This window comes from Rhinopithecus bieti, unplaced genomic scaffold, assembly GCF_001698545.2.
Source record: "Rhinopithecus bieti isolate Rb0 unplaced genomic scaffold, ASM169854v2 scaffold_76561, whole genome shotgun sequence".
Taxonomy (NCBI): Eukaryota; Metazoa; Chordata; class Mammalia; order Primates; family Cercopithecidae; genus Rhinopithecus; species Rhinopithecus bieti.
Genome location: NW_016828394.1, coordinates 56,925 through 83,629, shown reverse-complemented (window position 1 = coordinate 83,629; position 26,705 = coordinate 56,925). Strand labels below are relative to the sequence as shown.

The 26,705-nt window shown below is 39.0% G+C and overlaps 1 protein-coding gene across 5 annotated transcripts in view; it reads right to left on the bottom strand.

Moving 5' to 3' along the window:
* EBF1 (EBF transcription factor 1) overlaps window positions 1–26,705 on the bottom strand; it is a 413,838-nt gene that overhangs the window by 373,270 nt on the left and 13,863 nt on the right. For all 5 annotated transcript variants that reach the window (XM_017864540.1, XM_017864536.1, XM_017864537.1 and 2 more), the window contains exon 6: window positions 16,251–16,319. In XM_017864540.1, coding sequence (XP_017720029.1) covers window positions 16,251–16,319 — 69 coding nt within the window. The remainder of the gene's footprint in view (window positions 1–16,250; window positions 16,320–26,705) is intronic.

Below are 26,705 nucleotides of genomic sequence, written 5' to 3'. Positions count from 1 at the left end.
TTTTTTTTGCGACAGAGTCTTACTCTGTCGCCCAGGCTGAAGTACAATGGTACCATCTTGGCTCACTGCAACCTCTACCTCCTGGGTTCAAGTGATTCTCCTGCCTCAGTTTCCTGAGTTACTGGGATTACAGGCATGTGCCATCATACGCAACTTATTTTTGTATTTTTAGTAGAGATGGGGTTTTGCCATTTTGGCCAGGCTATTCTCGAACTCCTGAGCTCAGGTGATCCACCTACCTCAGCCTCTCAAAGTGCTGGGATTACTAAGCCTGAGCCACTGCACCGGCAGACTTATAATTTCTGAGAAACAATTTAACTTGTGCTCCATGCACAATGCTAGGCCTTGTTAGAGGTACAGGACTCAGGGGTTTCCTTGGACGCAAACCCAGAAAAGACACGTTGTACCCTTCCCTAAGGCTGATTGCACACAAGGTGAAATGGAGAGCAGAGCAGGACCCAGATGGCCCAGAGTAGTAGCAGAAAAGCCACTGGAACCAGAGCCAGGGACTTGGCTTATGGTCCTGGCTCTGAGACTAATTAGATCTTTGGGCAACGTTGCTGTGCTTCTCTTGGCCTCAGCTTTCTCATCTTTAAAATGAAGGGGCTGAATTGTAATCTCTGAGAGTCCATTCAGCTTAAATGGAATCATGGTCTCTTCCTACAGGAATCTAGATTTTTTTGAAAACCTGCCTTTAGGAACTAGCTAGGCTATGTATTAGTGTTCTTAAGCTATTCATTCTCCATATTTGTGAAATGGTACAAAAAAATCCTGCTTACCTCACTGTGATGTCATGAAAACTAAAAAGAGCTGAACCCATGTGAGGTCTTTATTTCATTCCCTCGAAGAGGTCTGTGAATGATAGAATTAAAGTGCTAGCCTTCCCTAAGTTATGTATGTCTTGGTATACATTGAAGGTTCTTAGCTAAAGGAATGAGATTCTGACAGTGGAATTCCAAGCATCAGCCAGAATTGGGTGGGAAAACCTGTCCTGCATTCTCACAAGCTCCGCAGATAGTCTTTATTGTTTTTAAACCCAGCCGTTTAATCAAACCTCAAGGAGACTTTTCTTTCGGAGCTTACAGACTTGTCCAAACTAAAAAGAATATCTAAACCTGGGGAGGGGATGTGGGAGGGAGAATGAGTAAGTGAATGTTTTGTTAATGAATAAAGATCCCATATTTCATTCCTGAAAGCTCTCACTTTGCTTTAGGACCATCAGCAGAAGCACAGAGCTAGCTTAATAAGCTGTAGGATGTGAAAAAGTCACTGATAGGTCCAGGGACATTCTCAGCTGAAGGGGACCCTGGGGAAGTGTCCAGTCCACCCCCAGCCCTACCTTGCAACCAGACAAATGAAGCTGTCTGCTAGAGAATCTGGAGATTCCCTTTCACATTTCCACAATGACAAAGTTGTGTATGGGAGTCCCCAGGAATCATTTATAACTGAAAGAAAAGGAAAAACCACCTTCAAACTCCAGTTTTAATAAATCTGAGATCTTTGTGGAAACCCAAAGCAACTGCCTCATTTGGTTTTCCCAGAGAATATGAACAACAGATCAAACTAATCCAACCTAATGGAAGAAGGGTCTATAGAGTTTGGGCTAATTTCTTAGTAATATTCAGCTGCAGTGACTTTCCTTCTGTTTAATTTCCACGTATCTTAGTGCTTGAATTCGTAATTCATACCCTTGTTTTGAATTCCCACTACCAATGGATTCCATAAGGCCATTCATGTCAAACACCCTCCAAACAGTTCCAAGAAAAGGATTGAGTTAGAATTCTTTTCCCAACAGTCAGAGGGGCTATGGACCTGGTTTATATGAGTAGCATGTTCTCATAACCCCCAAATCCTTGACAGACATTCCAGGGACATGGCCACTTCTGCCATGTAGCCACCATTTCAATCAGGCCTCCTCAAACAACTTACTCCTAATTTCTACAATATGTAGGTGGCAACTGTAGCCCAACGGGTGTCCGTAGATACAAACCAAAGCTTGCTAAAACCATGTCTGGAAAGCTGACAAATTTCCAGGCAATCTACCCTGAGCAGCAGACAGAAATAAAAGAGCTGGTAAGAAGAGAAACAGACATATAATGTAACAGAGTTTCCTGAAATTCATTATACCAAACTTTCAGGATAGATCAAGGAATTGGATCTAATTCTGCCCTGATTATTTGGGGTATGTCATTATCAATGTTGCAGAAACATTTTTAAGCCACTGTCTATCAACAATTTGATGAAAGAAAAAAAAAACTAACATTTCACGAGTAATGTTGAGTGCACAGTGATTTGAAAGAATCACTATTAGTAAACTAAACAGCACTCTAAATAAAGAAAATGACTGCTGTTAAGACATACTGTCTGAGAATTCTCAGGAAGAACACCACAACGCTAACTCTGCTGTATATAAGAAATTATTCAAGTATGCATTTGAGTAATTCTGCATTTTAATTTAACCCTTTGAAACATTAATCAAACCATAGCTAATTATAGGAATTAAGGAATTAAACGATGGAATCTTCTAAAAGATATTATTTAAAAGGCAGTTTATACAATTACTTGTATAGATGTTTGCTTTAAAGAGGAAAACAGTTCTACTGTAATGAAAAGGGTCTTAGAAAATTAAATTAACAAGGGGGGACCAGGCTGATATGAAACTAAATTAGCATCAAATGCAAATTACAGGGTACTTAATGGTAGAAACAGGTGCAGAGAAGGACCCTAAATGAGATAAATGAATAAAACATCCCTCTCCACAAATGTGGAAGCTGACACAAAGTCAATGATATGAATAATTCAGCAGCCTCCACACTGCTGTTGAGGTCAGCCTGCCTTGACCTTTGAAACAGGAAGTAAAATTCAGTTCAAATTTGAGTGACTAGAAATATAACAGTTATTTGTTTTTTATATTAAAAAACCTACAGAAATTTTTTAAAAATACAAATACAGGCAATATGCAATAGAATTACAGTTTGAACTAAAGAGACATTATATAATCAAAGTAGTTGGTAAACAAACAAAATAATTAGATAAGATTTTACCCAAACCATATTTCAGTATGGAAATCCTAAAAATAAAGATAATTAAAAACATATATACCAGTGCTCAGCTTATTAATGAAACTCCCTGTAAGAATAAATTTTTGAATCATTATCCTTTCTTCAAAGTACTTTTTTGTGTTGCTGTCCATGTAAAAAAAAAAGCATGTCATAATTTTTAAAGCCACATATTCTTATTAGTAATGCAAAATAATTTCTCATATTTGTAAGATAAAATTTGGTTAAACTAGATTTTTAAAAATCTGTGTAAAGTGGCTATTTTTTAATCCTTCAATTCCTGATTGAATAAACATTGCATCCTCCAAAACTATTCACCTTAGAAAAATGCAAGCTAGGTTCGAAAAACAAACCATTCTCATAACTAATTATCTACTGTGGTTTTATGTGTCTTTTATCCTTTTTTTTCTTTTTTGCATGCTTCAAAAGTATTTTGTACAGTCAAGTAGTGAAAGTACTCTCCTCATCTCAAATTGAATTTGGTGCTGTTAGAGATTAACAGGGTATGACAACAAACCAATTTCTACAAGTTTAGAAAGACAGCAAAATATATATGGTATATCACCCTCGTTCTTATTTTACAGGATGGCATAAAAGATGTTTGATAATAGCAGTTATCTCTGCCCTCCAATTGGTTCTATTAAGGGGACCTACAGCTTCGCTATCTACCTTTCATCTATCTACTGTGCTTGTCAGATGAAAGATTATGTTGAAAGATGAGCTTAATTTTATTTTCTAGATTTAGAGAGGGTTAAAGCTACACACACACACACACACCCCTCAGCCATCTATGAGAGAGCGGTGGTAAACTAGGTCTATGATTATAATTACTGTAGGAAGAAGTTGGAGAAATGTTCTTTCCAAACCAGAGTGTTTAGCTGAGGCAAAATGAAAGATGCAGAGTGTGCTGGGTTTTTCTTAATTATTATTATTATTATCATATCTGCTAAATCACTCCTCACTCAACATTTAATACAGGGTGATAGACCAAACACTGCTGATTTGGGGTTTGCCATAATGACTGACCTGAGCAAAAGCTTTGTGTACAAAGTGGCTCCCCATTAAATAAGGGCTCTGTGGAACCAGCTGGTTCTCATTTTGAAACAACCGGTTTCTCTATCCCCAAGTGCTAAAGAAAATAATCCCTGCAATCTATGACTGCACACTTTCACAGAGGCAGCAACGAGAATTTGATTGTGGAGATAATTAAAGTCATTCCTGGAACTTCCAAGAAAAAAAAAAAAAAGGTGGAACGAGGTGGGGTAGAAAGAAAGAATAGTCAATGATAGTGTTTAAAATTAAACTATGACAAATCATTTTGAGAGGAGAGGAGGGAGGAGGAGCCCCCGCCCTTTATGGAATTCAGTTGAAACAGCTCTGTTTTCTTCTCTGCTCGGCTGCTCCAGAGGGAGGTCCGAGATGCGATTAGTCAGGGCCACAGCCCCTAGTGTCCGGCTCGGAAGCCGAAGAATCGAAACATGGCTCAAGAAGCTGCTTATCACTGATGACACATCACAATGAGAATTTTTTTTTTTTAAGTTCCAATCTTAAATAAAATAGCCACGGAGGAATCTAACTGGACTCTTCAACCAACATTCTTTCCTAGCTGATCTGAAATGCTCAGGTTAGTTTAATATAATATTAAGAAAAAAAAAGAGTGTATCAGACATTCAGAGACACTCATCTTTCAATCTGGAGGAGAGCCTATTCCTTTATTATTTTTTGAATGCTACATTGTTCTACAATAAGAATCCATGCTCAAATAGCCTGAATGACATTCAGCTGAACCTACGTTCCCTGCCTGCCTACATTATTTCATAAGCTTTTGGAAAAAACTAAACTAAAATACGTGTAATCTGTCTGTCTGCGCTATCTGCCTTTAACAGGAAGAAGAGATGGGCTCAATGAGGACGACTCACGGCCTCTCAATTAACCTGATTAGTTCAGCACATTGCTCTCATGAATGATACCTTATCTTAAAATAAGGGAGAACTTCCTTCCTCGAGTAGACACAGGAGCCCCCTAAAGCCACAAAGATGCAGTCTATCAAATGTGAGGGCCTCTGCTTCTCCTCCCTCTTCCCAGCTCACAGGTCAGAGACACTGGCAGGCCAGGCGCCTGATTGGATTTTGTGTCCTAAGGACAGAAGGCAAGCTCCCGTCTGCCCAGGTGGCCTTGGAGAAGGCTGGGGAAAGGGATGCCCTGTGGGCAACTTCAAGCCCCTTCTTTCAGAGTCAACCAGGCACATGATGGGATTGGGGTGGGGACAGGAAGATTGGGGAGGGGGGAGGGAGAGAAAGAGAATTAATTAACCCTTCAATCTCCAGAGTACCATGTCAATGCTATACCTGCCTGAAAGAAAAACTGGTGAATTCTGAAGTCTTCTAATAGTATATAAAACAAAGGCACTGCTTGCACATAGGTCCTTCTGACACTGATTTCGCATTTGACATAATAGAGGATGGCTGAAGTTTTGCCCTGCAAAAAATTGAGCCTTCCCCCAAACTCTGTGAAATCTGCTGGTTTGCAAAGGATGCCACATATGTGTGTTTTTAAAAAATAAAAAATTCCCATTATCATGTGTAATACACATAGTTAATAAAATATATTCTTGAAAATATGCTTTGTGAGAATGTCAACAGCAGAGATTTTCACTTGTCTGCTCCATGATTTACTTGATCAATTAAACAGTTAGGCAATGAGGAGATTTGCATGGTAATCGTGTGAAGATTAACATTTTTAAGTGTAACAAATTTAATATTTTATCTTACATTTTCTGTTCCTCATCATTCTTTAATGGCAGTGCCATTTCACTTTATTGTGTAGTTATAACAAGCCTGTCTTTAGACAGAGAGATGAGACCACCAGATTCAACAACTGCATTTCTAGTTCCTGTCATTCTTTCCTTTCACAAAAACAAACCCCAAGCATCTAGTACGCAGGAGGGAGGTACTGTGCTGAGCATAGTCACTGCCCTCTTAGCTTACAACCTACCCTCCAAAGAGCTCGTCTACCTGCCTGTGCTCAGCAATACCACAAACAGCTAAAATTAGAATTCCATAGTTGTAAAGGGTCTTAGAGATCTCTTCCTTCAGTCTTAATCAACGTGTAGACTGCCTCAGAAGAGCACAATAAGGCCATAGAGTTTGCCCAAGTTCGATACCTCTGAATATGAGCTAAAAGGCGACTTTAACCTGGGGATATTTCTCTTCTGATCCCAGTCTAAAATGGCATTCTTCTATTTTTAAAACATATATATCAATATATTATTTGTTTATACTTGCCATTACTATTCCAACTATTTTGGGGGGACTGGGGGCAGAGATCAACCCTGAGACACTGAGAAAGCTCCATGAAGCCAGGAACTATGTTTATCTTTTTCACTGTTATACCCCCAACCCTGAAAACAGTGCATGACATATAATAGAGACTTAACAAATATTTGTGGAAACAAAACAATGAGTGAGTCTTCATCTAAGGAGATTTAGCTACCATGATGAACTTCAGTAAGGTAATTGTGCTCAAAAGAAAGTCCCATGGCAACAATCACATTAAGAATGAAAATCCACATGGAATATATGATGCTCAAATTGCAAGAGCTACCTGATTTTAAGCACCTGATATGTGCCAAGCCCAGTGCTAGGTGTTTTAATCCTCACAATGCTTCAAAATAGAAGTGACTTTTCCCATTTTGAAGATGAGAAAACTAATTCCCCTGAGACTCAGCTACTAATAAGTAGCTGTGGAGAAACTGGATCCCTTAGCCAATGCACTCCAAAATCTATGCCTTTGCCATCATACTGCGCCTCCTCTCAGATTTCTCTATGGATCACTGATGTTTTTCTCAAGGAAATACACAATCAAATTAAATGAGGACATAAAAACTCAAACATTGCTCCAGCAATGAGTACAATAAACAGTGTCATATATGTATATATATATGTGTGTGTATATATGTATGTGTGTGTATGTGTGTGTGTGTATGTGTATAAAATCCTGAAAGTTAATTGTGACATCAACTAAGAAAGCTGGCTTGGTAAATAGGTTTAGAGTAATACATGAAAAGGAGCTGTGAATAGCAAGAAAAATGAAATAAAAGAGACATTATGAAATACTGAAAACAGTGTTTTTAGTGAGCAATTGAGAAAAGGGAAAAAATCAGTCTGGGAGATAGGAGATGTGGAGTTTCTAATCACTTGTTTTGTCACCAATAAAGTGGACAGTTCCTTAGGCTGTGTGCCTCGGTTTACAGATCTGTCGAATGGAGTCAATTTGTGCAGATAATTTTCTGAGATGGTATACCCTGAAGTGCTCTAAAATGCTGGAAGTGCCATTTAGATGTAAGCTACTATTAAACTCACAGTGATCAGGGGTTTTGCTTGCTTTGTTCTAAGGTGCTTATAGACCAGGATTCAGATGCCGGTCTTTATGAGCCAGATCAGGGCACTCTCATTTCTACAGCTACAGGAAGAACAACTCAGTCTTTAAAACCATATTCTGAGACATATCCCATACATCTGACATTAGAATCTGGCTTTAGGAAAACAACAAGACTGTGTAGAGAAACACGTGTTTTCAACACTGTTGGCAACAGCTTCAAAGACAACCAGGTGAACTCTTAACCAACTTTCTTTTCTAAAGAACTTTTTAAAAAATGAAAAAGAGACTGCTCTCTTTTCATGTTTTGTTTTGTTTTTTTTGGTCTCTGTAGTGTGTGTGTGTGTGTGTGTGTGTGTGTGTGTGTGTGTGTGTTTAGTATGTAGCCAAACCTGATGCGGGTCCATAGTTCTTCAAACTAACTTTCCATCCTGTGAGGGGACTTCAGCCAATAGTACACTCAAGACTATTAAAAGTGGTATTTTCAGATATTACTAATAGATCAGAATACTTATGAATGAGAAGCACATTAAAAACAGGTGGGGAAAATCTCAGTCGCTTACCTCTAGAAAACAATAAATAATTGCCAGCAGCATGACTGTCTGATATTCAGGTGGAGCAAAAAGAGCTTTAGTCAAATCATGGTTGCTTCAGGAAGGTGGAGGAGGGAACAACCTTTTGACCATTAGAAAAGTTACCCAGCTGGGCTCCTGACTCCTCGGCATGCACCAGCAGAGTCTAAGTCGCATGCACCACCCGGCACAGGTGGAGAATTCACAGCACTGGCAGGGAGCAGCACCACATGAAAAAGCAGCAGCTGATGTCTTGAAACAAAATATCCTATCATTTTACTTTGATAATTTTCAATTCATCAATTAAAAAAGAAAAGAAAAAAAGTTATTTCAGCCTTCAAGACGTCGTGTCCTGAGCCCCAGTGTTCACACCCTACAGAAGGGCTCTTCCTACCCACACATGGTATCAATATTTAGTCAATTGAGCAGCAAATGAGCAAAAAAGTTCTTGAGGGATTCTTGATATTGATTAAAAGGGCATTAAAAAAAATACACCACAACCTTTACATGAACCAAAATTTGAGAATGTTGCCAAAGCCCCATAAAATATGTATAATAGTGACAGTGTCCAGATTAAAAATGTACGTGGGCAACTTGATTACTATTTTCTGTTTTTTTCCCTGCCCTGGCTCTGAAAGTGTTAAAGAAAACAATAAAAGAACAAGTGAGTGTACAGGGTAGGATTTACTGGCATTTACTTTTAATCTATGGCCCTTCACTCTGTAGCTTATCGGGCCTCTGTCAGTCCTTTTTCCCCCTTTATATTTCACGAGGAGCCCCCCATGCTGCTACTGAGAGACAGAGCCCAAGTGTCTATGAGCTTTTTGTCAGGTAAAAGAGAAGAAAAGGAAAGGAACAAGAGGAAAAGCAAAGCTAAGAGGCATCTATTAGATGTCACTAGGCTTTTGTATTCATGTCAATGATTCAGGATTAGAGTATTTGAAATAATCTTATTGAGAGGAATCAAAAGGCCCACCGAGTGAGAGGCTGCTCTGTAGCATATGGCAAAGGCACGAACAATATCTTATTAAAGATGTGTTGGCTAACACCATTACTTTATATTATGTTACAAAACTATTGTGCTTTAAACAGTTAGCAGGATGGTATAGTTACCGAGTGCCATTTTGGAGGTTATTGTGTAGGATCGAGCTATATAATTTGCCAGCTTGTCTAGTTCAGTCATTACAAGTAGGGTTTAGGGCATATTTGCAACAGGAACGAAGCACTTCACTTTCAAAAATAGAAATTCCCAAAGCACATAGAAGACCACTCTGTTCTCACTGAAAGTAGAGTACACATTTCATAGATGGAACAGGCCAATGGCCTGTTCTTCTCCAGAATCAGTTTAATTAAGTTTGTATCATTTAACATAAGTGACACCCCCTGCCCCACCCATGAAAATGTAACAAAGATTTTTTTTTTTTTGCATGATTCCCCTCCCTTTTAGGAATACATGCACACACACACACACACACACACACACACACACACACACACAGTCAGCTTCACACTTTAGCAGGATTAGGGCAATTAAAATTCTATTATAAGTACTGTAACGTTAAAACCTTCATCTGCTTCTGGACAAAGACTTGTAACTGGAGAAATAGTTTGTAAGGGAGATTTTTCTTCATCTACTCACACCTTTAAAGGCAGGGAGCAATGAAAGACAAATCTGTACTGTTCACCATATTTCACTGATTGCAATAGGGGTATTGAGGTCACTTTTATATTGTCCTGGACAGTATGTAGTTACATGGTTTGTAAAGAGAGGAATGGGATCCGGGGCTGTGAGAAGGAAGAATTAGTGGTCTATTTCAGATAACATCTCATGCAAATTAAAGTGACCAAAATACCATCTCTTTATGCAGGAACCTCTAAATGGAGTTTTTAAAATCTGGTCAATTTTTATTAGAGAGTTAACCGGGCGCTGGCAGTAGAGGGAAATGAGGAAATGAGGGGAATTTATCAATGGAGAGTTACACTTGGAGAGAGTTTTTTCCCCCATTCTAAGCAGCTTATTTTAGGAAAGTAAAAGCATGTTTAATATAGTGATATATTCTCATCACAAAATGATTGTGCATAGTTGCTAATGGGACACACAGGGGACTTTGAACTGCTTTTCTGTATTTTTCCAGAACTGTTACAAAAGCAAAGTTATGATGACATGGGATTAAAAACCTACACCACGGGCTGACACCCAGGCCATGCTACACATACACACTACTGATTCTCTGAAGCTCCGTTAAATACATTTCTTGGAAGTTGCTGCCATTATTTCCTTTACAGGAAAACCACTGTTGTTCATTATACAGTGTCTGCAATAGTATTATACCATGTAAAAGTACTTTGCATTATGATACATTGTCAGCATATTTGAAATGCATTTTAATGTACCCTGGTTGTGTATTTGGGAATAGCTGATAGCGAATGGAATATAGACCGCTATTAGCTTATTGTATTAGTTATTTTCTTATCACAGTAGCAAACTGCACACAAATGTATGGGGCTCATCTCATATTCAGAACGGTATTATCTGATATGTGATAAAATTTAGAATGATACTCATTCACATAAGTCTCATCGCTAATAATCACATATGAATTCCCACTGAGAAGACAAATGTTTAAACACACTAGGGTTAATAAACAGTCTTAAATTCATGCTCAGTGTCAATGCTGGCTTTTCGCTTTTGAAAAAATGCAAACTTCTCAAACCAACCAAAAACACAATAATTATCCTGCCTAGCGCAATTTTAGAGAGTGAATTCCTCCTCCTTTTATTTTAACCAAGCAGTCAAGGTTACAAAATCAGGTGGTATAAAAGGTTTATCAGAACGCTGAGAAACGCATTTACACCTCTGGTTCTTCATGCCCCAGACAGCCATTTGTGTATAGTGCAGAATGATTATGCATTGATGGTGGTTGGTCCTTCTGAAAACTGGATGGAGACCAAAGTGATAAGAGTTGAAAGGGCATTGAAATGAAATCATGAAACTGACTAAAACCCTCATTTGCAACTTTAATACAAGTATATATTTATGTTCATGTTAATGGAGGACTTTATGTGGATGACAAAAAATAAATAAATATTGGAATTTACCTCTGATTATAAAAGACAGAAGAAAGCCATTGATTGTTGAAAGGCCCACATGCCTCTACAATCCTTGGCAAATATATACCACGCCCGACCCAATGGTAGAAAGTATGTGGGTGGATGGGTGGATGGGTGGATGGATGGATGGGTGGATGGATAGTTAGATAGATAGATCTCTTCTAATTCTAAAGTTTTTATATTATTTTCCTATTATACATATGGGCATATATGTTATATAAATACATTGGGGTCAATTTAATGAAGAAAATTAGCTTGTTGATAAGACAACACTGCACTTTTATGAAAAGTCTTACCACAGAATTTATACCTCTTAGAAAAAGAATGAATCTTCAATAAACTTGTTTATCCAAGCAACCCTAACATGGTTAAGCTTTTCTGTTCATGTGATGTACATCATATAAAATCAACAGGCAAACGGGCATTCTAATATTTTCATTACTGAACATTCTATTTCAGATAATCATAAAACAAATCCAATTAGTATTACCTAAATGGAAGTGATCTAGATGTGGAAGATCTTTAGACAAATCTGGAAAAAACAAATATAGGCATTTTTTTCCTTTATAGGAGACCCTTAGATAAGTGTGACCTGAAGTAATTCCAAACAGACTAGGTTTTTCATTTCACAAAATTTGTGTATTTTTTTATGTCACATGTCAAGGCCTAAATCCCATAGCTATACATATAGATATAGGAATTCTTAAAAATGGGGGGAAAAGGCATGGTAATTCTCTTAACATTACAATAAACAAACTCAAAATTCCTAGAGGTACATAAGTTGACAGGCTTTTAACATCCACGTTGTAATTATCGGTTTTGAGGAACCCAAACTTGTAGGTTACTGGAGCTACATTATATCCTTAAAAAAACTAGGTCTAAGTTCACACCAATAGGAGAACATAATTTGAGATGGAATTTCATCCTTTAGTATTTCTATCTACTAAAAAAAAAAAAAAAAAATCCACTTGTTAACAGGTAAGGATTCATTGCATAAGGAATGATGCTCACATTGTCACCCTTACTTAATTGTTCATTTCAACGATCACACTAATTCAAAATTGAAACAAACAAACAAACAAACAAATATCAAGCTGCCCTGGATCCCGCTCCACTGCAAATAAGCAACAGAAATCTAGCCAGAAACTTCAGGAGTCTGTGTGAAAAGAAGCCTCTAGCATACTTTGGAGAAAGAAATGTTTTTATAAGACTATCTGTATTCATCCATGTCATTGCTCAGAGATAGTTTAGGAAAATAAAGACTTTTGGGAAGCAAATCAAGAATGACTGGTCATCCTAACTAGATATGGAATAACAGTCTGTATACTTAATATATTCAGTTTCAACATTTATTAAAAAGTTTCCATACAGAAAGTGAAAGATTTTTTAATAGATGCAGAAAAACTGGGTTCCCAATTCAGACTACCCTATGTGACTTTTGTCATTATCATCTTTTCTGATTCTTACAAAGTAAACCTAATTAAGAACCTCCCTCATTAGTCTTCCAGAAAAATTAGCACAACTTATGCTAATTACTCCTGCAAAATTTAATAAACTCGTTGAAATGGGAATAGTCTAATGAGGTTTTATTTATTGAACTAAGATAACTCCAAGAAAAAAGGTTAGGACACAAGTATATCCAATGTGGTAATAAAACTCCTATTTATTCAACTTCTAAACATGAAGTTTATTGCAAACCTTTTAAATTGAAATACCAGTTACTGTGTGAATATGTTAAATCAATCTCCACCTTAATTCAATAACTGGAAGTCATTTTTTGCTTTTTACTTTAACAATAATTACCACACATAGCCCTTTACCTCAAAAATAATGAAATCTGCTGTTATTAGTTCCTGGTCATTTGCTATTGAACATAACACATTTGACTCTTCCCATGTCTACGCAGCTCAAATATCTGGATCACTGAGTACAGGCTGGGTTATGTGCTTCTTAATCAAGCTATTTGGCATCACACAGAAATGTAACCTGGCATTCAACTCCAGATGTGCGCTTCCTACATTTACAGCATTTTTTCTATAAACTTTTCTGAAGTGACTTGACAAATTGTCATGATTGTAAAAAGAATTGGGGTCATATTTTTCTCAGTCTGTGTATGCCATAAGGATGAAGTATAATAGAAGCCCCTTTTCTAAATCACAGTTTGCAACTGCTGATTTTGTTAATTCTACTTTTTTGATAGGATATGCCAGGCTGATGTCCCAAAGTCACTGGTAGCAAATAATACAGCCAAAATTTAACACAGAAATAGCTTGCCCTGCACGATTGTACTATGACCAGAAAGCCTCTTCTCTCTACCCTATAAATAGTTTTCCTGAATAACCACTGCTAAAAGTCTTTTGACTGATAAAAATAGCAGTGTTCTCCCAAATTCCGAAGGACAAGAAAAGAGAGCTAAAAATTATTGGTGCTCAAAAGTTAACTGCGTGTTAAAACTATGCTAAATCCTAATGCAAGAATTGCCTGTACTCTCAGCTCTGTAATTGCATATAGTATGCATCTTTTGAAAACAGTTACTATTGCTACTGAATGCAGGCCTCAAAGCCTATTTTTACAAAATATTCAGAGATTCACGTCCATAAATCCGAAAGCAAATCAAATCCTAAGCACGTAACACAGATATTATGCAATCAGTAATATAGAATCAAATTGGAAACTATGAAATTCAAACACAGTTGCCTTCATTTTTTCTCCTTTGCAGCAATATTATGGAATTGAAAAATCTTTTCTATTTTGCCCTTTCTTGCATAAGTTCTTTTCTTGTTGTTATTCTCTTCTCTCATTGTTAAAAATGGAAGTTTCACGTATCAGCACAGACAGGACTGGAGCTTTTAAAACCTTTGGCAGCCTGAAGGACAAATAAATTCTGAAAACTCAGATGCAAATAAAAATAGCTAAATGGGGTTTTGCATATCAACTGGCATCATTGCATGAAAAGATAGTTCATCAGAGGCAATGGCAACAGCCAGCGAATAAACATATGCTGTGGGGCTTTGCACATACACTGAGTTTCAGCTGTTTTTAAAATACTCCTATCTGAAGAGACCAAGACTGGATACACACTGTTTTCTACTTTGTCAAACCAAAAGGGAAAAAAAAAATGAAAAGGATAAATGTCATGAGTAATATCTCTGAAGCCACCAACAGCATAAAGTGCATACTTATTTTGCCTAAATTGTTTGAACTACCCCAGCCAAGAAAAGGTTTTAAGTACCCTTCTGGGACAGATGCAAGGCGGCAACAATAGAAGCCACACTAATGCAATCCAGGTAACACAATCCTGTTTCAAAAACAGGGGCCAGGCTAATTACAGTGCTGCTGAGTCAAGTTTCTTATGCCATCGCAACCCACAGGAACAGGTCAAAATCAAATGTTATTCAAACCACAGTCATATCAACCTTCTATATCAGAGTCACAGCTTCAAACCAAATGAAGAACTTAAAAGCTTAACCCATTCACAAGCAAAAAAAAAAAAAAGTGTTTTCATTGAGGGTGGCAAGGTAAGGCTCTTGTCATCATCTAAACCAAAAGGAACTGCATGGCAGAACAAAATGTTTATAGTTTCAAAGTTTTGGGGACTATTTGGGCTGGTCCTTTGATCAGTACACTTTCTTTTCAACAGAGGAGTAAGAAAAATGCTTAAAATAACAAATGGTATTTTGGAGAGGTAAATTTAAATAAAACAAACCAGCATAAAGGTTAAATTTACTTGTGACCTTATTCATTTGGAGATTTATGTTCAATCACAGAAAAAGCAATTATGTGAACAATGTATCTGCTTTTGTAGATAAACATGTTATCCTAATTCTATAGGTAGCACACACATCATATGTCAAACTTTCTCATCTTTCAACTTTGAATCAAATATGCTAATACTTTTATATGGAGCAAAAATATATATATTTTAGTGAATATTAGTGAGGAATATTTAGTTAAAATATCTGATTGAAATGTAACCTTTATAAAGCTACTTGGCAATCAATTGGGTTCAAGCCTGAAGACTCACATAAGCCAAAATCAACAATCAATCTTTTGGCATAAATTATGATGAAGCAAAGTAAACATCTTGTTTTTTGTTGTTGTTGTTAACTGAAAAATGATAAAATGAGTCCAAAAAAGGTAGAAAAAAAGATTTTTTTTCTTTTGTTGTTGTTGTTGTCAAAAATCAATATTGCTGAAACCCAAAAAGGAACTTTTGTTCAACCGTTGATTTCCTCAATGAGGGATCGGTCAGTCTTATTGGCAAGACTCTTTTTCCGGCTAGTACAAGATGCTAGCTCTTTTCCTAGCTGACAATTGACAGTATCTATAAACCTTCCAGGCCATTTAACTCTCAATGAGTAATGCTATGTAACAAATGGTTTATCATACATGTTTCCATACAATGAATTTCAATAATTAAAATGTAAAATGAATATTTGGAATGCGACTTTGCATAATGCGTGCACACTGATTTGAAATTGCACCGAACAACTAAAACAGATTTATTGTTCTACAGTGATTTACTTGGTCATGTCAGATTAGTAATATGGATCTGTTTAAAAACACAATAATTAAGACAAGCAGGATAAATTAATCAACTTACAATATAGTCTCATACTGCAATCAAACCCAGCAAATAACAGTAGAAAATCTTGGTTCACAGATCTCTTTAAACTGCTTTTATGCATAAATAAAACCTTAAAATGTAGATGGATTATGTCCAACAGAACTACTGTAGCTAAAAGTGATAATGATTCAAACATTTTTCAAATAAAAGTTAAATATTTATAAGCACCCAACCACATTTCATAAATCACAAACTATTATTATTTTATTTCTGAAGCTTCCTGGCACAGCATGAGGATTGAGCCACAGAAAGTCAGGAAAGAAAAAATATATTCCTTTAGGAGCATGAATCAGGCAAAAACCGGAGCAATCCAAGGAACAGGCCTCTAAAAGAACATTCCATATGGCTTTCCCAGGAATCAAAATCGCTCAGTGCAGCATAAGTCAAGACCAACAGGCAAATTTCGGCCACATGCATTCCTAACCCTCGCCCATGAGCAACACAAGGGCAGGTGTTTCATTATAATGAGGAATAAGAATCCAGTGAAAGAAGAGTGGTCCCTACCTGTCAATTATCACTGGATCTGAGGGAGTCTCATTTCGGTTGCCACAGCTTTTCTTGTCACAACAGCGGCTATGGAGCAAAAGCGAAAGGATTTAGTACAACCATTACAATGTAAAATCATCATTTAGGCAGACAGAAGGCTCAAATTGCTGGGTTGCAAATGCTAGAATTACCACAAAGCCATACCTGGCAATCAACGGATCCCTGGGACTGAAAATTCTATTTGGGTCACCTATGGGTTAATGGCCAGGCTTAACCTCTCCCTGCTCAGAGAAGAAGGTGGGGGAGAGGGGCTCTCCCAGAGCCAAGACTGAGAGCCCCAAGATGGGGTCTCCCCATCACTGCCCGCGGTGCTGGCAGAGTTCACTGTGAAGTGCACTATTATTACATCTACCCAATGAGAATATTCGAGGTTGTGGGTGGCTCAAACGTTCTTCCCTCAAGATCACACTAATTGTGTGGAACGCATCAATAATGAAGTATGAGTGATTTCTCCCCCTCCAGTCATTTTGTATTAAATGGATTCCTTTTTCTTCTCTTTTCCTCTTTATGGGCGGCATTTGCTTCAACCACAGCCTTTCCAAAAATCCTACAGCTAGAACTGTTTGCTTTTGAACCATTTTCATGAAAATAAAGGTAAAACACAATAATTAAGACAAGGAAGAGGCAAGATAAAAGAAAGTGGAGATTCACATTCCTCTGGCTATAAAAGCCTGCTCTGGCCCCCACTTAAGTTTTCTGGGGGCATTATGGACATTGGAAATAAAGATTAGCATAGCTCTGTGAGAGGACGCTCTTTATATTGGAGAAGGAACAGCCTATAGGCTCAAAAGTACCCACTACTAAAATCTCCCCGCCAGGTGTGGCTGCCAGTTTTTTAAAATCTGAGATGCCTTCTAAAGGGTGAACATTTTATGTTTTTGAAAAGTACAATGATCAACAGAAAACAATCCATCTGAAACTTGTTTGCAAATAAAAACAAGATCTGCACCAGGCGCACACTTATAAAAGCAGTGAAGTAGATGGGGAGGGAGGTCCTCCAAAAGTTGTATTTCACCAGGCACCACAAGCAAATATGCACTTCTTGCTCTTACACACACACGTGTACACACAAAGAGATACACACATACATGCACACTTGCAACTTAGTGAATCATACAGCCTACATTTAGAGGGCTGTTGGAGATAATCAAATACTAAACTTCATCTTCAGGACCCAGAAATATACCCCTACGTAGGGAGTCCTTCGCCAAAATTGGAAGGTCTCTTTTCTTGCTATAACTATGTCTCTGAGAAGAGAATTAGTTTCCACTCTTGGGTGTCTTCTATTTTTCTTTCATATATTCAGAGAGTAAGAGTAAGAACTGTATCTCCTTTGTCAAAGCCTCAGCTAAAACCACTTATAGCCTTTCATCTTCTGATTCAGAGGGAACTATTTCCTCCAGGCCTGAGTTCTGCTACCTACTGCTACTTTTGGGATGGAAAACCCAAAGTATCTCGATATCTAAGAGACAGATAAAGTAACAAGTAGTTGAAGCAGTGGAAAATACAAGCAGCTGAAATGCATACCAGAAAAGACATAAAAATGTAACTCCTCCATCCCTGAACTCTGATCCCCTATACCTACATATCATGGGCTTCTCAGAATAGTATAGTGGTTAAGAACACTGGTTCTGAAATCTGACAGAAATGCCTATGTCAACTTGAGCAAGGTAATTCACCTCACAAGATCTCAGTTTCCTCACCTGTAAAATGGAGCAATTTCAGGACCCACCTCAATGCCAGGGAACAGGCTTGAGGCAATCAGGGTATAAAGACTTGGCTTCATGACTGGCCTCACTAAAGCCACAATGAAGCATCATTATCACCCCCTGAACCTACCTCCTTCAGTACCCTCCTCCTTCAAGTCCAAGCAAATCTGCCCTGTGCTCTGCAGAAGCAGCAGGTCTCCAAAAGCAGCCCACCAACAGAGCCCACATCTCCTTTACCCATGGAGGAAAACCGTCAGGTGAGAAAACCTATTTCTCCTTCATTTTCCTTTTCAAAACACCAAGTACGCAATGCAAGCTGCCCACAGACCTGCCTGGGAGAAATGTCCTCCAGGAACTCCTCCAAGCTGCTTCCTGATACCCGTGCACAAGGGTCTGTTTTTCAAGTCTATCTGATTTTCTCCTTCCCCACTACACCATCTCCATCCAAGTCCTTGGACTCTGCAGTGGCTACCTACTTTTCTGTCTCCACTCTGATCCCCCGCAAGAGCCAGAGTGAGCTTTTCCAAATGTCAGTGGTACTGTGCCACCTCACTGCCTGAGACCTTTTAATGGCTTTCCACTGCACTTAGAACAAATCCACAACATGACATGATACCAGACCACCTCCCAACCTCCTGCCCCTTCCTCCAACTTGCCAAGCTCCTACCTCACTGGCCCTTTTCAATCTCTCTCAGTTGTGCCCTGTTCAATCTGACCTCAGGCCCAGACCCTGGCCGACTCTTGCCTGGCAGGCCTCTCCTCCAACCTTTCCCTAGTTAGCCAACCTTTTCTCACCCTCAGAGCTCAGCCTACAGCTCTTTCCCCAGAGAGGTTTGGCCTGACACCCCACCTTTAATCCAAATTAGGTTTTTTTTGTTTTTTTTTTTCTTCTAAAAAGCACTTAACACAATGCAAGTTATAGTTTTACATATGTGTTATTGTCTTTCTCCCTCTTCCTATTCTTCTCTTCCTTTAACTCATAGACTTTGTAGAGGAAGAAACTATCAATTTTATTTACCTAATGAGCGGCATAAGGCCTGGGGGTAGAACAGAAAAGCTCAAATATTAATTTGTTGAATAAATTAATAATTTGATGAATGAATGTTATATATTGAGAGGCAAATACAATCCAGAAGAATAAAAGGGTAACAGACAAATCCAAACTGAACTTCTGGGCAGGCATTGTTGATAGAAGGAAGGTGCACCCCACCCAACCCCACAGAACAAACCACCTTCCCCAAGCATGCCACACTAGGCCTGAGATTTTTCCTTTTGACTTAAGCATGGTCGTCCTCTAAAAATAAAAATGCCCCTGAGAGCAGCCAGATGAATTGAAGCATTCCTTTCTAAGGGACCCAGGGAAATAGGCAGATGCAAGGAGCAGAAGTGTAGAAGGAAAGATAGAAATGAAATGGGGAGATCGAAGAAAAGTACAGAAAAAAGAATAAAGGGCTGGAGGTCACTCACCACTTACAAAAAAACTTTATGCCAAGTACAAAAAATAAGCCCAACATGTTTCCTGTTTCTTGGGTCACATCACTGCATCACATAGTCATTATTCCTGAAATGGGCTATTCCCATTCCAGCTTCTGTTCTGCACCTCAAAATAGTGTCTGCTACAAAATAATGTCTACAACATGATCCTGTTAAATATATATATATATATATACACACACACACACACACACACACACATATATGGGTACATACATACATATGGGTGTGTACATATATATATGGATGGGTGTGTACACATACATGTATATACAGAATTCTGTGCAGCATTAAAAAGAATGAAGGTAGGGTTAGAAGCACCAGCACGGAAAGAAATCTACAGTATATTGTGAATTGAGAAAACCAAGTTGCAGAACACTATTCAGAGTGTAGTCCCATTTCCGGGAGAAAAATGAAAGCATGAAAGAGTGAAAGAGAGAGAAGGAGGGGAAGAGATGGTTTTTACACATATGGTTCACTCCCTCACATCATTCAAGTCTCTGCCTAATGTCATGGCTTTAGAAATGCCTTCCCTGCCACACATGGTGGCTTACACCTATAATCCCAACACTTTGGGAGGCTGAGGTAAGTAGATCACCTGAGGTCAGGAGTTCGAGACCAGCCTGGCCAACATGATGAAACCCCGTCTCTACTAAAAATACAAAACAACAACAAAAAAAAATTAGCTGGGTGTGGTGGTGGACACCTGTGATCCCAGCTACTCGGGAGACTGAGGTGGGAGAATCAGTTGAACCCAGGAGATGGAGGTTGCAGTGAGCCAAGATCGCACCATTGCACACCAGCCTGGGCGACAAGGGAAAAACTCCATCTCAAAACAAAAAAAAAGAAAGAAAGAAATGCCTTCCCTGACTGCCCTAGAGCACGCTAGCTCCTTCCTTATTCTGCTTCACTTTTCCTCATAGCACTCACCATGTTGCATTTTATATTCATTTCTCTTTTATTGTCTCTCTCACCTGAATATAAGCCCCACCTGAATATAAGTCGTAGACCGTTTTGTTCACCCCTATATCCCTAGCAACTAGAACTAAGCCTGGCACACAGTAGGCCATCAGGAAATATTTCTTAAATGTAGGAACTTCAAAGAGTTAACCTATAAAGAGTGGAACAGGCAGTGGGGAAGAATGGAAGATATGCATTTAATTTTTATATTTTTGCAGTGTTTTGCTTTTTTTTTTATTTTTGTACTCCCAGGGTGGAGTGCAGTGGTGTGATCTCAGCTCAGCTCACAGCAGCCTCGACCTCCTAGAGCTCAAGTGATCCTCCCACCTCAGGCCCTTAAGTAGCTGGGACTACAGGCACATGCCAACATGCCTAGCTAATTTTGTGTCTTTTTTTTTGTGGAGGCTGAGTCTCACCATGTTGCCCAGGCTGGTCTCAAATTCCTGGGCTCAAACGATCCACCCAGCTCGGCCTCCCAAAGTGCTGGGATTACAGGCACAAGCCACCACGCCCAGCCTAGTGTTCTGCTTTATATGGCAATATGCTTTTATATTAAAATTAAAATCAACCACAAGTGGTGGAAGGAAAGACTTCTTGTAGACTGAGCTGATATCAAGCCCTCTGTGGCTTCCTAGAGCCAAGCAGAGCGAGGACCTCTCCTTTGTCACTACGATGCTCTTTCCTGCCCATGTGAGTTCTCCCTTTTCAGGTGGAACTGCCCATAGTTCTTTCTGCTAAGCTCAGAAGGACGAAGAGTGGGCACCAACCTCCACTATACACAGGAGAGGCATTAACCAGGAAGGAAAAGCTGAAAGAGAATGAATTCACTTATGTTTAAGGCAGAAGAGGGCTCATACTGAAACAATTCTGTAGATGAAACAGATGCAAAAGCACTTAACGGAAAAAGTGACAGTGTTAATAAAAGAAATCACAATGATAATTAGGTCCTCATTACTGTGTGACTGATGGACCTTCATCCATTCAAAGCATGATTTTTTAGGCTCCTACTATGCGTGCTGGGCTCTGTACCAGGCACAGACTTGGGATTTGCTCTCCCACGCTGGCATCTTGCAAGGCTTGGATTTTCCTAATTTGCTTTGTCGCCCAGGTAAGATTTTAAAAGCAGGCCACTGTTTACATCCCTTCCGAACCTGCAACCCCAGTGACAGGAGAACAATGTGGCCAGTCTTGGGCATAGGTAGCCAGCAACTGGTGCGGTACATACACTGCAGACTGAAATCAGCAGCCCTATCCTCAGTAGAATTGTGTGTCTCCCAAACAATTCTGCGCATCCAGAGAAAAGTGAACTTATGAGTCTCTTTCTTACCAGCCTAACACAGGTGGTGTATTTCTAGAGCTTCATAAACTAGAGCAAGAAACACCTAAATATTCCCAGTCATGGGATCGGCAGATCTTCATCTTAGTGACATGGAACTTTTTCCTACGAATAGTGCCTTTCTCAATGGGAGAAAAGCATCATTTCAAACTTGAAACTTTACAGGAAAAAACAAGATGCCTTACATATTTCGCCAAAGTGGCTAGAGACTGAGATCTATGATTTATCTGAATAGTCTGATTAATAGCTATAAAGATGACTTGATTCTAAAGAATCCATGGCCTAAATAGGCTCTTCTATCCTCTGTCTTCCTCCTGTGTCTTAAAGTATGTGATCCATCCTCATCACACTAACTCAAGTACCTGAGCTTGCAGGTCCATCTCATCCTGCCTTACCTGGGACCAGCCCCACCAAGGACTCCTCTTCTGTTTTGCATTTGCCATTCCTCCCTCCCTGGTTAATTCTTTCCTTCAGTTTGCAAACATTATCAAGTTTTCCCATTGTATAAAATTTTAAAAGGACGCTCCTTCTTTTCTCTAAGTTAGTTTCTTCACTGCCGACATCCTTCTTATAAGAGTCTCTGTCACTCCTTGCCACTTCAACCATGTAATACAGGCATCCAGGCCCTCAGCACGTACTTGAATCTCCTTTTAAAGTTTACCAGTGACCGTCTGGTGCTTTCTAAGCCTTCATGTCCATCTGGATCTCTCTAGCACTTGCTATATGACTCCCCCACTTTGAAACACCCACCTTTTATCTTTTTTTTTTTTTTTTTTTTTTTTTTTGAGATGGAGTGGAGTCTCACTGTGTCACCCAGGATGGAGTGCAGTGGCGCAATTTCTGCTCACTGCAACCTCCACCTCCTGGGTTCAAGTGATTCTCGTGCCTCAGCCTCCCTGGACCATAGGTTCGCACACCACAACACCCAGCTGATTTTTGTATTTTTTGGTAGAGATGGGATTTCACCATGTTGGCCAGACTGGTCTTGAACTCGTGGCTTCAAGTGACCTGCCTATCTCAGCCTCCCAAAATGCTGGGATTGTAGACATGAGCCACCGTGCCTGGCCTCCTCCTTTTATTTCTGTGTTCTCTATGCTCAAGTTTCTTTTTCTGAACTCTCTAACACACCCTGCCTTCTTGCTAAGTGTGATTATTCCCCCAAGAATATAGCCATAACTTCTCTTTCTATTCTCCCTCCCTTGTCAATCCCATCTAAGCCCATAGCTTCAACTCTCACCCTTGGGAAATGACCTCTGAAGTCAGTTATCTTTGACCATAACTTTATTTCCAGATCCAGAACTCAGGACCATCCACCTGCAAGACTCTCCACAGAGAAATTTTGGCTGGATTGCAACAGACATGCCCAAACACTTCATGCACCCTCTAAAATCCCTCTCCCTATTCCTGCTACCCACCTACAAGTACTTCCTCCCTTCTCTGAATAGACATAGCCCTTTGCCTCAACCTCTCATCACATTCAACCCTTTCTAGAGTGCAGTCTCATTATCTGCCAACTGATATCATCTCCCAGGCCACACCATAAGCTCCCCTACTGCAGAACCAAGTCTTTTCTGGCTCTCTGGTTTTGAGTGTTTTGCACATAGTAGGTGCTAAAAGAATAAATGAAAACATCCTTAACCACCACAACTAGAATGAACAAAGTACATGTATGTTTCAGTAGACATTTCACTTTGATTCAAAGTTCTTTTATCCGCATTCACACTGAACAACTGCGCACTGGGTACTTAGACCCACACTGCAAATATTGCTGCTGCTGCTGCTATTCACACAAATACTCTTACTATTAATAATAACAATAGATATTCAGTGCTTACTGTGTGTCAAGGCACTGTGATAAGCATTTATGGGGATTATTGCATTTAATCTTAATCACCACCCTATGAGATAAATAATATTATCCCCCATTTCACAAATAGGACAACTGAAGACAGAGGAGCACCCAGTAACTTCCTTGCCTTCAAAAAGCAATCAGTCTGGCAAAGGAAGACAGATTGTGGGCCAAAAGTTACAAGTGTGCTGAGTGCTATGAAAGAAAAGAAAAGCAGACAGTAGTCCCCCTTATCCATGGTTTTGCTTTTCACCGTTTCAGTTACCTGTGGTCCCATACAACACATTTTTCTTTTTGTTTGTGTCTAGATGGGGTCTTGTTCTGTCACCCAAGCTGGAGTGCAGTGGTGCAATCATGGCTCACTGCAGCCTGGATTATCCTCCCACCTCAGCCCCCTGAGTAGGTGGGAATACAGGCACACACCACAACTGGCTAATTTTTCTTTTAGTTTTTATAGAGATGGGGGGGTCTCACTATGTTGCCCAGGCCAGTCTTGAACTCCTGGGCTCAAATAATCCTCCCATCTTGGCCTCCCAAAGGGCTGGGCTTCTGTACGATATTTGGAGAGAGCAACAACATCCACATACCTTTTCATACAGTTTGTTGTTATAATTGTTCTATTTTATTACTAATTGTTGTTCATCTCATATTATGTCTAATTTATAAATTAAACATGATCATAGGCATGCATGTATGGGAAAAACATAGCGTATGTAAGGTGCGATACTATCTGCAGTTTCAGGCATCCACTGTGGGTCACACGACACATCCTTCATGGATAAAAGGGGACCACTGTTTACAGGACAACATAACAATGGGACTTGACTCAGGCTGAGAGCCAGGGATGCTTCCCTGAAGAAGCCATACTTAAGTGGGAATCTGAAGGATGGAATCAGAATAAGTCAGTAAAAGAGAAAAGAAGAAAAGGAAACTCAAGGGAGCCCTGAGAACTCATGGTCCTGTAAGAAACCATACACTGATGAGGGAAACAGGTCTTCCTCAAACAGAGCTCTGGGAACTAGGATCACTGACCAAGCATAGTTCCTATTTTCCATCTACATTTAAACACAGGATGTCAGGATGCAAATCCCTTCTAGAATCGTGCTTTAGAAAATCATATGTTGGGCCGTATTATTTTAAGAGCGTAGCCACCAGGTATAGCAAAATGTAATGATGATTGATATGATAGATTCCAATTTACCAAAAAGGCAGAGACTCTCTCAGAATTTCACAGAAAGAGCTCCATGTCAAGTCAAAGAGGTTTTGTCTCTGAGTGGTAATAACATTTATAATATAATCCAATGGTGGCAAGTCCCTTAGCCAGCCCAGGCAGTGGGGTCACCTTTTAGACAGAACACAATGGATTTTTAAAATTTGCAATCACCTGAGACACAATTCTCTGGTGTTTCTCTTTTTTTTTCTTTTTTTTTTTCCCTTTGCCTGCAACAAAACAGAATCATACCAAGCCTTGTCTTGTCAATCTAAATTCTCTGTGTCTCCTTCACCATAGCCGACATACTATAAATATACAGCTTTCACGACATCAACGCAAAGTTTTATTGTGCTGTTAGCTTTGATAGAAAGCACTGCGGAAAGTTGTTTAGAAATTAAATATCTAAAACAAGCTATTTTAAAATCCAGGGCCCTCACTATTTCATGTCTGCAATGAAGAAATTTCATCTTGGGGAGAGCAAGCTGTCTTTCACACCATATGGCTAATGGTGGTGCATAGCAATTAGCCAGCCTGATTAATGGGGAACAGACTCTAATTTTATGCTTATAATTGAGCCTGCATTTGCACCCCTGGTGCAAATTCAGCACATCCCAACTTCCACTTACAACAGGCAAGAAATCAAGAGAAATAGGATAGTGTGGAAAGTGAGAATTTTTTTCCTAAAGCCCCCTAAAGAGCATCAGATTTGCAATTTAAAAGACTGTTAGCCACACAATAGATGACAGGTTTGTGTAATAGGGTCATGGCGGCCTGGTAAACAAACAGTACCCCTTATACATCTATAGGCAGCCAGGAAAACCCGTAATCTGTAACATTAGCAGGATGACATTTTGAATACGGCTTTTCCCTCTTAGCCACGCGGTACAAACATCATCATTTGCCTTCAGTGGCTTGAGGATTTTATTTTGCTATTTTATGTTTCTGAAAATAGAAAGAACATCAGCAGTAAAGCACACCAACCAGCATAATAAAGTACTTTGGACCAATGAATTTTAAAAACAAGAAAAATATAAACTGCATTAATAGAGGGTAGGCCTATGTGTGAAAGGCATAATATATCTTTAAGTGTTTCAAGAATAGAATGATTTCTAGCATAGTCTAAACATGTGCAGATATGAGATGCAAATCTATGATATATAGATGTTATTTGGCCCATTGGTTGAGATCCATCTTCCTGTCTGTTTCCTATTTTGCTAGAATCACATGTAGTACAACATGGAAAATTCATTCTAATGACATGCTAATTGTAAGAAGCCAAAACAGAAATATGGTAAAAAAGATAGTAAGAAGAAAGAGGTCATGTTTTAATGTTTTCCAAAATGAATTTTACTCACAATTCTGAAAGGTGCAACTCAGCTTTATTGTAGAATTGCTATGTACAATAAAACATTAATTTTTGCCTAGTAATATAAAGAAATCTATTGCCATATTTTGGGGGTTCTGCTACTGTTTTAAAATTAGAGACAAATAACCTGTTTTCATAATAATTAATAAGTCTTACAAATCACTGAAATGAAAGCATGAAACTCCCATATATTTTAGAATCAAATGTTAGAAATATTTTTAAAAGGGAAAAAATGAAAATTGTATAGCCATACACAATTGTAGACATAGAAGAATTTGGTATTTGAGATTTCACTCAGAAAGCACATTAAACCCTTTTTCTTTCCACCTGTAGAGTATTAAGGTTGCTTTCCCCCACAAGTCCATGAGCAGCAAATAAAGCCCACCCATGCTGAGGCAGCAGCTGAAGCCCTAAACGGATTGGTCAGTAATAGTCAGCAGCCAGGCCAGCATTGTGCCAGGAAGAGCCTGCATGGTTAACAAAGCA